The sequence below is a fragment of the Rhodnius prolixus genome, unplaced genomic scaffold, assembly GCF_049639745.1.
Source record: "Rhodnius prolixus isolate KJV_2025 unplaced genomic scaffold, Rpr scaffold_7, whole genome shotgun sequence".
Lineage (NCBI taxonomy): Eukaryota > Metazoa > Arthropoda > Insecta > Hemiptera > Reduviidae > Rhodnius > Rhodnius prolixus.
The window spans coordinates 21,543,432-21,559,299 of record NW_027411582.1 but is presented as its reverse complement, the minus strand read 5'-3'; the positions used below and the strand labels follow the sequence as shown (position 1 = coordinate 21,559,299).

General features: G+C 36.7%; 1 protein-coding gene across 20 annotated transcripts in view; it reads left to right on the top strand.

The window, feature by feature from the left end:
• The first annotated feature begins 10,443 nt into the window (after nt 1-10,443).
• mmd (disintegrin and metalloproteinase domain-containing protein mind-meld) overlaps nt 10,444-15,868 on the top strand; it is a 374,487-nt gene continuing 369,062 nt past the window's right edge. For all 20 annotated transcript variants that reach the window (XR_012454178.1, XR_012454177.1, XM_074114424.1 and 17 more), the window contains exon 1: nt 10,444-10,528. Coding sequence is in view for 18 of the 20 variants with exons in the window: in XM_074114424.1 (XP_073970525.1) it covers nt 10,459-10,528 (70 nt within the window). In the remaining 2 variants the exon portion in view is untranslated. The remainder of the gene's footprint in view (nt 10,529-15,868) is intronic.

The following is a 15,868-nucleotide window of genomic DNA, read 5'->3' as shown; positions in this document are numbered from 1 at the left end:
GCCTTCCTAAATTATCCCATAAATGTTCTATGGGATTCATATCGGGAGTTCGTGCAGGCCAGTCCAGAACTGTGATTCCCACTTGCTCCAAGCATTCGGTAACAATTCTGGCGGTATGTGGGCGAGCATTATCCTGCATCAAAATGAATTGGTCACCAATAAATGGAGCTAACGGGATCACAGCCTCTAGGAGCATTTCCTCAATGTACCTCCGAGCAGTCAGAGCCCCCATTAACAATGAAAATCAGTTCAGTACGGGCGTGGAAATTGATTCCACCCCAAACCATAACTGATCTCCTTTCGAAAGGTCGTGACTCGCGAAGAGTACATTGAGCAAATCGCTCCCTTGATCGTTTCCACACTCTGTCTCGATCGTCTGAGTGGTATAGACCAATGCGAGACTCATCTGTGAATAAAACTGTTCCCCATTGCTCTACAGTCCTGTAGGGGTAGTGAACCCCCCACAACTCATCCACTCTAGCGTAGGGGTAGTGAAACCCCACCACTCATCCACTCTAGCCAGAGAGAGAGAGTCAGCCCCCTTGGCACAGAGAGCCCCCTTGGCACACAGAGAGGGGAGGCTCGGCGAAGGTATATAAGAACAAGAGGAAAGTCAAAAAGGGAATTCTGATATATTCAGTGAGATTCATTCAGAGATACATATTCAGTTCGAGGATTCAGTTCGAAGATTCGGTTCAAAGTCTTGCACTTCAATTGTACACATCGTTTAGCCACGTCAGTCAGTCTGTTCTGTTCTTGTAGTGTAAAGTATACAGTCCTTGGCAGTCAGTCACATACAAATATAATATCTTATACCGATACTAAAAGTGTTATTTATCCAACAACATCCACAACCAACAACTCTCTCCTCAACCATTACAGTCCAATGAAAATGCTGGTCAGCAAATAATCGCCTTTCTCTACCATGCCTTTCCAGGAGTTGGGGCCCTGTCGCGGGGCGCCTTGCTTCCAGTCCACGCTCCCTCAGTCTCCACCGTACTGTGTCCGAGCTAACACGCGTATTTCGCGCCACTAACAGCCTGTCCCGAACCTCAGGAGCAGTTAAATGGCGGTCTCTCAATACTGAGAGCGTGATAAATCGATCGTCAACTTCAGTTGTGGCCCTTGGTCGGCCACTGCCAGCACTCCGTTCATAACTGCCAGTCTCCCGGAAACGCCGGAGTGCATCATTAATGGCGGACTTCGCTACTCCAAGTGTTTCTGCGATAGATCGGACGTTCTGGCCTTCTCTTGCCAAGGCATCAGCTCAGGCTAAGTCTACATTCGAAAGAACCATTATTCTGGACCAAAATAAAAAAAATCACGTCTATTAATGACAGAAAGGCGCGGTTAATAAATTAAAGATCTTTAAAGGTGCGAAAACCTGCTTACAGTTTAGAAGAATTCCGTCAGGTAAAGCAGCCCCAAGACAAATAAGCCACATCTGAGTCTTATCTCATGCCCTACTGATCCTGACGGGATTAGTTCAATGGACTTAGACCCTTCCTTCTCTGTAATAACCAGATTACCCACAAAAACAAACAGATTACTGATAATCAGCTTTTAACATAAAAAATATTAAGTGTCCGGTTTTTTTTGCTGTTGAGTGTATATGGCATCTGTAGCGGTTGATATGGGTAGTGTTTGATGTATTTCAGAATGGCCACTTGTTGCGATAAACTTTTTTAAAGTAACCGAATTAATAACTAAGGAATGTGGTGTGTATAGAGTTTTTGAAATAACTTATTTAAAATGGTTAGAAAATAAGATAGGATATTTATAAAAATAAAATATGTGACAAGGTAAATAGCTAGAAAAATAGGCAGCGATACAGGGTGAGGTTAAAACGATTGTACGAAGCAAGAATCCCCGACTTTATGCGCTCATATATCTGCTGGTAATTCTCGTATTTTATCTAGAATGGTTAGTTGTCGTTAAGTTTTATCTTCTTTGGGAATTGAAGCTAAGTAGATCTTATTGATATCTGCTACGTATCAACTGTCGCTTAAATTTAGTTTGCTGTATATTTACATTATTTTCTTCTTTCTGATTTCTGATTTTGTAATTTCAGTTTTGCTGCAGTTGCATATGATATTGATACTCACAAAAAGTATTGAAAATTAGGTTTTTAAATTAATGTGTTCCTCAAGGAAGCATTCTAGCCCCCTTACTTTATATTCTCCACGAGGGTCGTTTGAAAAGTTCGTGCAAAAATAAAAACTACTTAATTATTGGGGGTAAACCTTTTTTATTTTTCAACATAGTCTCCTTTTAGGCTTATACACTTCGTCCAACGCTGCTCTAGTTTGTTCATCCCTTCCGAATAATAGGATTTGTCCTAGTCTGAAAAATAGCCATTCGTTTCTGCAATCACCTCCTCGTTTGAATAAAATCTTTTTCCCGCCAGCCATTTCTTCATATTGGGGAACAAATAGTAGTCCGAGGGAGCCAAGTCTGGAGAATAGGGGGGAAGTGAAACGAGTTGGAACCCTATTTCCATTAATTTTGCGACCACAACTGCTGAGGTGTGAGCTGGTGCGTTGTCGTGATGGAAAAGGACTTTTTTGTGGGCCAATCGTGGGCGTTTTTCTTGCAGCTCGGTTTTCAAACGGTCCAATAACGATGAATAATATGCACCTGTAATAGTTTTACCCTTTTCCAGATAGTCGATGAGGATTATTCCTTGCGAATGCCAAAAGACAGTCGCCATAATCTTTCCGGCCGAAGGAACGGTCTTCGCCTTTTTTGGCGCAGATTCCCCCTTGGTAACCCATTGTTTAGATTGTTCTTTGGTCTCAGGAGTGTAGTGATGTATCCATGTTTCATCCACAGTGACGAAACGACGCTTAAAGTCCTGCGGATTCTTCTGGAACAGCTGCAAACCGTCCTTGCAACACTTCACACGATTTCGTTTTTGGTCAAGCGTGAGCAATCGCGGCACCCATCTTGCGGATAGCTTTGTCATGTCCAAATGTTGATGCAAAATATTATGTACACGTTCATTCGAGATGCCCACAGCACTAGCAATCTCACGCACCTTCACTCTTCTTTCATCCATCACCATATCATGGATTTTATCAATGATTTCTGGAGTAGTAACCTCAACAGGGCGTCCAGAATGTTCAGCGTCACTTGTGCCCATATGGCCACTCCGAAAATTTTGTAACCACTTATAAACTGTTCTAATCGAAGGTGCAGAGTCACCATAATGTTTATCAAGCTTCTCTTTAGTCTCCTGAGGCGTTTTGCCTTTCATAAAGTAGTGTTTAATCAACACACGAAATTCTTTTTCGTCCATTTTTTGAAAATCACTCGACTTCCTCGATTCAAACGAATGCCAAACACAAACAAATAGACCGATCTGGCTGAAACTTGGTGTGTGTTCTTCCAAGAGATGCTACTAACTAAACATAACCTCGATACGCGCCAGTAGTGCTATCTCTCTGACTTTGCACGGACTTTTCAAACGACCCTCGTATACTGCTGACTTACCAACTCACCCGACTGCAATTACTTTCACATTCGCCGACGATACTGCAATCCTTTCTCTTTATCTGGATCCTGTAACAGCATGCCGTGCACTCCAATCACACCTAAATCTTCTCGAGCCTTGGCTGCAAAAGTGGAGAATCAAAGTGAATGAATTGAAATCTAAATACATAGTATTCACTCTAAACAAGAAAACTCTCCCTCCTCTCTCCTTCCACAATACATACTTCTATACCAATTACTAACCAAGTACGATATCTCGGACTACATCTTGACAAACGTCTAACTTGGAACCCTCACACGAGACTCAAACGAACTGTCCTCAATCTGAGGTATAAAATGTTAAAAAGACTACTAGACAAACGATGAAAACTGACCCTGACGAGCAAACGAACACTATATACCGCTCTACTTGCCCCAATATGGACGTACGGAATACAACTCTAAGGAAGCGCTAAAAAATCGAACATCAACCGACTTCAGACCTTACAGTCTTAAATCCTGAGAACAATAGTTAACGCTCCCTTCTACGACTCCAATCATACTATACTGATCGTTTCTGAAATAGCACAATCACGGTACACAAAACTCCATTCAAATCTACAGTCACTACAACCCTCTGATCCACAACAAATCTACCACAACACTTCCTTCAAATCCACAGCGCCGACTAAAGCGGCGGTGGCCAAGCGACCATCTCAACATATAACGCCGACCTCCTAGGATGGTTGCTGTGCAAGCTTGCCAATCTGGCGAACTAACCGCTTCCATTACTGGATGGTCGTCGTTCACTCCACTCACGCCTCTTAGTGCACATGCATGGATACATATATGCGTGCATGTGTATTTGCGCCATCCCTTATCACTCATCTCTTTTGCTTATTGTACTGCATGCAGTTGCAAAATAAATAATCAAATAAAGTAATTTGTAATTATTGCACGAAGAAGGATATAGGTTACATAAATATTTGGGAGGTGTTCAAACAAAGAAAATTTCATTCTTATCCCATTAAAACGTCAATAAATTATCTTTCTGTCTGTCCAGGCATCTTTCTATATCCTTCTTAATACCTGGCAACAAATCTCTTACTTCTCTCTGCAGAAGAGTATTCTAAATTCTCTTTGGGGTTTTCGTATCTTCCGATATTTGGTATGCGTTTAACCTATAAGTGGCAGCTCTCTTTAAAAGGATGTTGAAAATATATTGAAAAAAGTAAAATGAATAAATGCACTGCAAAGACCTGTCACAATATCCATGGGCTTTAGTTTTCCATAGTTTTTCAATCAATACAAATACATTATTGTATATGTAGGAGGAGATGAATGTAATGTATAAAATAAATAAACCAATGGAAATAAATAATAAAGGATGAGTAAGAACCGTAGTATTATTTATTACCTTATAAATAATGTAGAGCGAATAAATAAACTCTTTTCATTCTAGTTATTTAATTAGAAATGGAAGGCTAACCTTGTTCAGTCGCCATTGGAGACATGCTGCGTTATTTATAAAGCTTGCACACCTCTTCACCAGTTTCCTTTCTCTGGACGTTTGCTGTTTGTTGCGGGATAACCGAGAATTAGGATTAAGCTTGACAGTTTTAATAAATATTATTTTTAAAATCAGCAATTAATTAATTTGGTGCTTACAAAAAAAAAAGAAGCAAATATTAACAGTTTTAAATGAAGAATAGATGCGGTAATTTAATGTAAAGTTTTATGCAATTGATTTGTTTCATCATTAAAGGTGCTTATTACATCAACTTTAAAGCGAGTATCAACTGTGGAGTAGCAGACTCTGATATCCATTTAGCCAGAAGCTAGTGTTCCTCAGGGCAGTGTCCTAGGTCCTCTTCTTTACTCCTTATATACAGCAGACATACCTTAACATCCAAATACCATTCTTTCCACCTTTGCTGAAGATACTGCAATCTTATCTCCTCATCCCGAGCCTCTTATCACTACATAAGCTCTACAAACACAAATCAACCACTTACAGGACTGGCTTTTCAAATGGTGAATCAAAACTAACATTACCAAATTAAAATATATATTATTTACTCTAAGACGGAAAATCCTACCTCCCATCTTCATGAACCAAACTCCTGTACCAACAAAGTACGCTACCTTGCACTGTACCTAGAGGCAAACGGTTGACATGGAATCCCCCATACTTGACTGAAAAGACAAGAAACTAACCCAACGCTACAAAACTTCTCGCCAGACTACTTGACAAACGTTCGAAACTTAACCGACATAACAAAAGACTCTTATACCTTCTGTTACTGCGACCTATTTGGTCATACGGCATCGAAGTATGGGGATGGACTAAGCGTTCCAACTCTCTACGCCTCCAGAAATTACAGTCAAAAATTCTTCGAAAACTTCTTAACGCTCCATTCTATGTATCTAACCTCACTAATCATAATGATCTCAAAATCCCTTTCATCAAATATCTTGTTAACACTCGTTTTCTTAAAATTTCATTCTTCTACCGCAGCTTATCCTAACCCTCTCATAGAACACCTATCTTCTTCTGTAATACCAAGCAATCCTTCCTCAATAGAGCGGTGTAGTACTAGAATATATTCACGATAATGGAGTGACGCCACTGGGTGCCTTCTCCTGTCCATATTCATCATATAGTTATTTTTGTTCACATTTGCTTGTTGCAACAGTTGATGCAGTTGTGAATTTCAGGGATAAAAAATAAATAAATAAAATAAAGCGAGTACAGTACTTTTATTAAAAAAAAAAGAAAAAAGTAATAACAGAACCAAAATTGAAATAGAAACGCAAGCGTTTTTGATTCAAGAAATGGTAACTCCGATGATTCAGCTAGCAGAATGATGGCTTACAGTCACAGCTGGCTGGCTATAAATTGAACTCGATACAAAAAAAATTTGGTTTTTTGTTAGAGAAAAGTTTTTTAAAAAAACGCACTCCGTTAACTATACATGTAAATACAGACGTAACTGGTAACTCTGTTTATTGAAGAATGGTGTAAAATATACGAACATATATATTAAGTATTTATGGAAACTACAAACAGTACGATAGTGGTAGCCAAGCCTTATGGGGTTACCAATGATATAACCCACGCACATATGGTGGGTTCATGTCGACTTAGTGTGTGGGTTTGAATACAGAGAGAGAAAGATAGATGTGTGCGTGCACTAGAGAAGGAGAAACGCAAAGTCAGGATGGACTTGGCAATCACGCTAGGGACAATTCAGGAATATTTCCCTCTTCTGCAAACTGGTAGAGGAATTTCCATATACATACATCCTCCAATTAGTAGGAAATCCTGTAGCAATGTAGCGTCCCTAGTATCTAAAACTGTATTCAAAATACGAGCACTGTTTTCATGCATATTGTGGCATTGTTACGAAAGGGCATATATTAAAGAAAACATGCATAAAATTACCATGGTTTTAGTTGTTAATCAACTTATTATATTATAGAATTTCTACAATATGTTGAATATTACACTGTTTATAGGGCGACAGGACTCTGTAACAACTGTTCCTTTGCCAAGCTATATGAGACAATTCGTCGCTCGTTCAAGTGATTCTAATTTTGTTTCGATAAATAATGCACTTTAGAAGTAGAATGGGACTGAAATTGAAAAATAATGTAGACTTCTAAAATTCAATTGGAAATCTAATCTTCTAACAGCTTCTTGTTGGTTTAAATCTCTGAAAGAGATTTTGAAGAGTCTTTTAAAGAGGAATAGTTTTTTTTTTTTTTTAATGATTTAAGGCGCGTCAACATCTCAGGTTATTGGCGCCTGGAGCTTTTTTCAGTGCACTGCCGGCCTCCGGACAGTGTTCTCTCGTTACAGATAACACTGTCCATCACCAGGACAGTGAGCTGTAAGGAGCTACCTAGGATGAGAAAATCTAAGGGTCAGCAGCTGGATTCGAACCCGGGACCTCCGCGTGGGAGTCCAGTACGCTAACCGCATAGCTAATCCCTTCTCTAAGAGGACATTGTTCTAATATGAACAAGAAGAAATAAAGAAAATAAATTTATTATCCTGGGACTATTGTCCCCTAAGAATAAAAACATGTACAGTTGGAGGCCTGGTCTGTAAATATTTATATATAAAAATAAGTAAGTATTTACAGAAATAAGAATTAAAATTAAGGAAATAAATGAATTTATTTCGGAGGAAGCTGAGTAGAAAGAAGATAATTGAACAGAAGGGATTTAAAGATGGAAAGGGTAGGAGCATGGCGGATAGATGAAGGTAAGGAGTTGTAGAGAGAGGTAGCGCGTATTAGGAAGGATTTGTCAAAGGATGAAGTACGGTGTGAGGGAATATAGAGATCAGAGGAACGAGATCTAGTATTACGAGAATGGATAGAGGATTTGAACTTGAAGAGTTGGTAAATATAAGATGGTCACTTTGAGAATGGATAACTTGAAAAAGGAATGAAGCCCAAAAAATACTGGAGGCGGTAGACAAGGGAAAAGCCACTTCAACTCATCCTAGTAACTGCGAAATGCGAGTGTCTCTGGAAATGCTGAAAATAAATCGTATGAAGCAGTTCATGGAGGCGCTTGAGCTTAGCTTCGAGATCACCAGAAAGACCGGCCATACACTAAGCTGCCACATGGTCAAAATGGGGAACAATAAGAGTGGAAACTAGGAAAACATGGAAAATTAAATTAAACTAGAAAATATGGTTAGATAACATATAGAAAACTGATTGGAAATATTGATAAGAATCGAATAACTTAGTAAAACAGTAAATGGCGAATAACTGTTTGGAGGTTCTAAACAAAGACTAATCCATTCGACTGTAGAATAATCACTTATGGAACAATCTAAGAACAGATCCAACAGAACAAGATGCGAACAAAAAAGTGAAAGAACATAAGTAAGAAGAACTATAGAATTTTTTTAGAACTATAGAAAGAAGTTGCAAATTTCCCAGCATGCAAATTGATCGATGTGAATCAGCATATACAGTATATCGATTAAGTGAATTCGATGTTCTTTTATATCATGTAATCAGCAGTCGCAGGGATATCGACGCTTAAGCGGATTATAGAAGGTTTTTAAAACAGGTTGCGTTTGTGTTGTTTGTGGTGTTAAGACAGTTTGGTTATGAAATTAAGTTTGGTAGAACAGTTAAAATGAGGTTTTAACTTAACTTAATATTGTGGTTAATCCAATTGTTAACGTACAAGCTTTAAGGATGCAAAGCGCCGTTTTTATTTGGACGACATCGAACGGATAAGGGCCAATAAATTGAGTCGTACACGTCACAACTCGATCAACTCCATAAAACAAACAAAAAAAAATGGAGAATTGCAAAGAAATAATGTACATTGTTATTTTAAAATTCCTGCTTATAATATAAATTCAAATAAATCTACCGTTATCATTCAGCGCCTGCTACTGAATTCGAGTTGAATTATTGCCACGATTTATATTAGAGCACGGAGTTGAAACAAAATGGCTTCTGAAATAAATTATTTATCATTTAATGGCCAAAAAAAATTGTGTCATTTAATGGTGTTAATCATTATTATTTGAGAAATTTATTATAAATATAAAAAAGCTATGACTGAACCAATTGCAAATATCTTAAATTAAAGATATTTCAAAAAAGTACAATACGGAAGGAAAGCTTTGGACTAGGATAGAGAATGCAGGTAAAAAAATCATCGAAAAACCTGTAGGATAAGATCGATAAATTTGTATCTATAAAACTCTGATAAATATAAGAAATAAATAAATGAATGAAATCTAAGTATAAAATCAATAATCAAAATTGCCTTTATTTCTGGACGCTTATCTTTGCCTAAAATCGGCACATCTGTTTCTTGCTATCAGTACGTCAGGATTCTATATTCTTTAACCAATGATCGATGTCTAAAAACTAGTTTAAGGTGAAATTTATTTTTAAAAAAACAAGCGTTACGAAATTACTGTAACCAGCTTATTAAATGATTTACAAGAGAGTTTTCAGGGGTTAGCCAGCTGGGAACAAGAAATCTAATCCCAGGAACAAAGCTCTAAGCCCATTATTGACTGTTTTAATCCTTTATAATCTTGGTATAGTAGATATGGCGGAACGAAGAGAACTAGAAGAGAGAAAACGTTGAAGAGTTAATCTGAAATGTACAAAGTTTTGACTCTGGTACTAACTTTAAAGTTTCATGATGAGAACTTTTAAATTAAGTTCAAAATTTTGAAATTCTAATTTCATTTTAAGTATTTGTTGTCGGAAAAGCTGGACTGTTAATACACTCTCTTACAATACTAGGAAAAAAAAAAAATATTGCAATTGCTCTCCAAATTTGCGAAAATAATTATTTTTCGGGAAATATCCGTCTTGAGATATTCTGTGTTTGTATTTCCGTAGTGTAAATAAGTGCGGGCAGCATAATTCAAACACTTAAGAAATCGCAGAAAGTTTAAACTGTATGTTTAATACATTTCACCATGAGCCAGGGTTTGGTCTAGTGGTTAAGAGAGGTGGCGTAGTGTGAAGGAGGTCACCAGATCGAATCCCGCGTGTAGGTACTTTTTATTTGTTTAAAAAAAAGAATTATTAAAGTATGTTGCTGTTGTTTCCCATCAATACTTAATTGGTAAGTTGGGCGTTAAGCCCCGCCTGAAAGAAATAGATGATTAATTTACTTGCTTCCCCTATTATTCTGCCCAACGAGTTCTTGGATAGAATCAGCCATATCTCTTTGGGCTCAACCCCCGATAAGAAAAAAGCCAAACTCTTCGCAAACTTAACTTACCTCAGTTTTCTTTCCACATTCTGACATAACTGGCCAAGAACATGGACAACAAAGAAAAAAATTTAAATCGTTCACCTATAAATGGATACTTCAAGTTGTAAAATTGAAAAAATCTGTACGATTAGAAAAACTCGAATATTCGCTAGGAAATGGGTAATTATAATGCGCAGGATGTTGATAATTATATAGATTTTTAATATAATGTGTTACTATTTTACAGAGGCAGACTACAGCATCGATGAGTCACTGTGGACCGAAGAGAACCCAGTTGGTGAGTAGATTTCTGAACTCTTACATTCTTCTGAACTCTTACATTCTTTTTCATTGATTCTTTTCACAGATGATAGTTTAGATCTCTTCATCTATTTGACTTTGATCTGAAATAGTAGTCATTCAGTTATTTTATAATTGCTAAAGAAGTTTTTTTTACTAAAAGTACTGGGAACGGATTAGCTAAGAGGTTAGCGGATTGTATTCCTACGCGGAGATCTCAGGTTCGAATCCTGCTGCTGGCCGTTAGATTTTCTTTTCCAAGGTGCTTTTTTACAGCTCACTGTCCGGTGATGGACAATGATAACAGTAAGGAGAAAGTTATCTGCTTGATGACCTGCAAGAAAACGGGTGACTTCTTATATTGAAGTTCGATGAATAAGGAAATAATAAAAAATGCCAAAAGATAATAATGTGATGAAATAGTTTACATATTATTTGTTTCAATAAAAATTAACACTTTTAATTTTAGTTCATGTTAAGGTGCTGTAAGCTTTAAGAATATTATCCTGAGAAGCAGGGTGTGTAAACAAAATTAAGAATAACTGATTCTATCAGAACTCCCCTCTCACAAAATAAAGAAGATTAATAAGGATGAATTTAATAAAGCACTGATTCGAATGTCTGTTATTGAATAGATAATAATCATGTTTACATACTTCCGTTCGTGATAAGTGTCTAGACAAACAGAATTGTTTATTTAATAACAGAATTCACCTTAATAGGCTCTTTATTTGTGTTTTTCAAATCCTTTTATTCTTAATGCAATCATTATGAGTTTTATCGTGGAAATGCATTCAAATATTTTTTAAACATATAGTTTTTGTTTAAAAATTTTAAACTTTAGTTTTAGTGTTTTAAAAAACACTAACAAAACCATTTGCTCTATTGAACAATGATAGTTCACAGAGCTTGGCTCTTTATAACTCACACTACTATAGCGATAGTTGATTTATTAAAAGGAAAGAAGGCACCCGATCTTTGAGGAAGTCTAGGCTGTTGATCCTGATTGTTCTTAGAGAGTACGCTGATCAAATAATATTTTTAGAAAACAGCAAACAGCGTATAAATATTGAATCCAACTAACCGCTTTGAAAGCAAAGTAATCTATTCAGGCAAAATTTACGTGGAAAGTAGAGAACGTATATCTCCTTTTTATAGAAAAACAAATAAATAAAGAATATAAAATGATTCGGCAACAAGCAATTCAAAGAGCAGGGCTTTAGAGGATTTATACTCGAGGAAATCTCTAATTTTCTCTAGACATTTGGTATCATCCTAGATTATCATGGTACCTAAATGATAATTATAAAATAAGCTTACTAGGTATGTTGTCTTAGCAAATTTGAGGTTACTTAGTGGTTGCCAAAACACCATTTCTCTCATTAACTTTATTTTTTGTTAGCTAAATGACCGCCATGCTGGTTACCTTATAAAGTAAAAAAGTAAAGTAATCGCCTATTTTTCAGGCGGGGCTTAACGTCCAACTACCAACTAGGTGTCGTGGACGGAGGCGACTAGCAAACATACTTTATTGTAAATTTCTTTGATTAACCATTAAATAAAATCCAAGGCCTAAGGCCGGGAATCGAACCCAGTACCACAATACATATTAGCTTCGCAGGTCTCGCCTCTAACCGCTCGGCTACCGTGGCGCCTGGTTACCTTATATTTACATATATCAAAACATTTTCAACCATATTTATTTAGTGTAAGTAAAAGTCGGTTAAGTAAATTAATAGCCTATTTTTTTCGGGCGGGGCTTAACGTCCAACTTACCAATTAGGTGTCGTGGATGCAGGCGCAAGCTCCATACTTTACAGTAAACACAAATATAAAGTAGCCATACACGGGATTCGAACTGGGGACCTCCCACTTAATAAGCCACGCCCTTAACCACTAGACCAACACGCGCCCCTATTTTTAATTATAGTTTCATTAAACTATTATTTAGAATAACTAAATAAACACAAGTCTCACTCGATTACAATCGTATCAGTAATGAATGAACAGTAAAACATTAAGAATAAAAATGAATGTGTGCCTTATAATCGATTATAGAACAGATAATAATTTATTCGCAATTCAAATTCTAGGAATAATTCAGATTCAATGGAGGTTTACGATTCTAGTAGTTGAATAAGTTGTTAGCTATTCGTGAAACTACAACTTAAGCTAATAATCGCAATTGATTTATAATTATTAGTTATAGAGAGTAATTACAACTAATTTAATTACTGAATTAATTTCTGACGCTCTGTTGATTACTAATAATTTTATTATGTACACCTTACAGTTACTTAATGTAGTTGTATTTACTAGTTATTATTTATAATTACTTCATGCTTAATAGAGCTATATATTAAAAGTGTTCTAGAATTTTTTTCCCCCAATTTAATTTTATGAAAAAAGAAATAAAATAAGATAAAGTTGGTGCCACGCCGTAAGCAATAAATATATAAAAATTGTAGGGCAATGAATCATTCCCCTAGAGGTTCGATAACATTACATAAATCTGCAAGGAGACCATGCACAAGGCTTGCGGCATCTAATATCCTGTAGAGACCGCTAGAGTGGGCGAACGAGCTACAACTTACGCCCATTTCTGCTCTAAATCACTGCGGAAGTTACATCCTTTATGATAGACTCCAATGACATCCTAATATATTATATATAACCAAATAACTTTTTCTTTTTTCATTTATTTATTATTATTACGAGTATTATAAGAATTTCTGGTATTTCAAGTTGCCACAGTATTGTTATACTTATTCTTATAATTCTACCACAATTCAGAATTATTGAAGCTCAAATATTAATTGCAGTGGATAGCTCCTGGGCTGAGCATATTGCTTTTTTTTTGAGTCTTTTATAACTACCTATATTTTTGCCTACAAATGGAGCTGTAATAAAATTATTTTGAATGGATTAATTTTTAAACAAAGCCTGAAGTTCGATAGTTACACCATACGCTTTTGCCAATTGCGCAAACTTCTACTCTTCAGTTTTGATTATTGCTTTGTGGTACAGAATTAAGGCCTAGCATTTCGGCAACCTTCGGTAGTATTCGGAGATATGAGGGTCACGCTTTTACAGAATTAAGGCCTAGCATTTCGGCAACCTCCGGTAGTATTCGGAGATATGAGGGTCACGCTTTTACAGAATTAAGGCTAGCATTTCGGCAACCTTCGGTAGTATTCGGAGATATGAGGGTCACGCTTTTACAGAATTAAGGCTAGCATTTCGGCAACCTCCGGTAGTATTCGGTGAAATGAGGTACGCTTTTATCACATTATTTTGAACTGAAACAATTTATTATTGAATTTTTTAGGTTATAAAACAATGCAATATGTTCTTAACATTCCAACTGTCATGGATTCAATTAAATTTCTCTTAAATATTGTAACTATTTTTTGCCCAACAGTGCTTATTTTATTATCTTCTTCATTTGTAGCTTTTCAGTTTTGTTTTTTTTTTGGACTTATTTACCCAATTTAATTTTATGAGAAAAATGAGATGAATTTGGACGCACACATCCAGATGAATTTGCCGGTCACCTTAACCCAGTAATCCATCAGCTATCATCTCTTGACATCTTGACAAGCCCAATTCTAAGGCGTTTGTGGAGGAGTTGATCTTGCAATTTTCTTGGCGATGGAAGTCAGTAAATAAATAATTCTTAAACCATTTTCACTGAGTGATGGACCTGCCTCATATTTCTGTTGTCATCTTATTTACTTGTAGGAGATTAAATAACTTTTCTTTTTTTTAAATTAAAAATAAAATGAAGGTAAGAAAGTTTCAAATAGATTGACTGGAAGTAAGATAATAGGTTTTTGATTACTATTTAATGTTTCATGATTTTAGTGGATAAATAAATAGAGTTTTCCAACTTGTAAAGCTTTGTTAGAAATAAAGGAGTAAAAGCGGTCTGGCCGAGATGCGATTGTTCATCAGGAAAGGAAAGTTAGGTGGAAAAGAGCACTTTTGGTTGGTTGTATCACTCATACCAGTCGACCTCTCCTGAACTCCTGTTCCATGTACAGCCACAAAGTGAATTGTGACCATAGTTCAAAGCGTTTGTTCTACTTCCTACCGGCATCTTTTTCTCCATTCCATTTGCTACCGCTTTGTAAACCTATTCATAACCTTTCTCATAAACTACGCTCCTCTAACAACAAGGTATAGTGGTGAGTGCCAATGTTATAGTAGGAGTAAAACTCTTTTTCCTCGTCCAATGAAAATTTCTGTCTAAAAACATACTAGCACCCACTCGAATTAAAACATAAAACACATTAATTAACGGAGAAGTGTAGAAAATTAAGTTTCCAAGCTGGAAAACTAGACAAGAGGATGGGGGTGGGGAAGTTTTCAGACTTGGAAGCTGGTAGTGGTTTCCCATTCGGACCCACAAAACTCTGAGCGTTATATTATTATACAGAGAGAGAGTTTACAGGTGCCGCTATCGCATAATTTCATATCCCCTTTACTTTCTACGGCTCAGAATACACCCCTCCCATCATTATGGAACACTAACTCACTCTGTGTATCCTTTACTCTCGGAAGGTATCCAAACTCAATTGCTTGGGTAGTTTATAGTTTAGCCCCACTACTTGGGGTTACATAAACCCACCCACCCATCGCTTGCTAACCCCATGCTGGGCACTTTCTACTTGAGTTTATTCAGTAAATATATTTGTATTGTATACAACTTAATTTCCTGTTTCAAAATAATGAAATATTTTTCTTTTAAAATACTTTAATATTACCAGCAAATTCTCTCCCATTTTAAAAAATAATAATAATTAGAATTAATTATCAAAAACTTAGTGATTTTGCACTTGAAAATTGTTTTGTAACAAGACTGTATCAGCCTTACTTGCTCCTATCAGGACTTGCGGACTGTACGGAACAGCAAAGTGTTCAAATCTAAGCAAGATCCAAATCCTCCAGTCAAAAATCCGTCGAACCATCACTGGAACTCACCCTGTTATGTGAGCAACCATTCCATCCACAGCAGAAGCAGAATACTGTGCCAAATTTGGAAATTACATTTTCGGGTGGGTGGATAATTTTATTTATCTAGGCACGCAGGTGAACTTCGACAACAACGTGCACAGTGAAATTAATAGAAGAATACTGCTGGCTAACAGGACCTACTTCGGCTTGCAAGATCATTTTAAAAGTCAGTTAATCTTCCAGGTCGACTAAGATAAGACTTTACAAGACCCTTAACTGACCGGTCATAACATACGCTTCAGAGTGCTGGGTCACCACCAGCAATGACGAGCTTGTTCTCCCTTAGGTTCGAAAGAAAAATTCTTCGAAGGATCTATGGAAC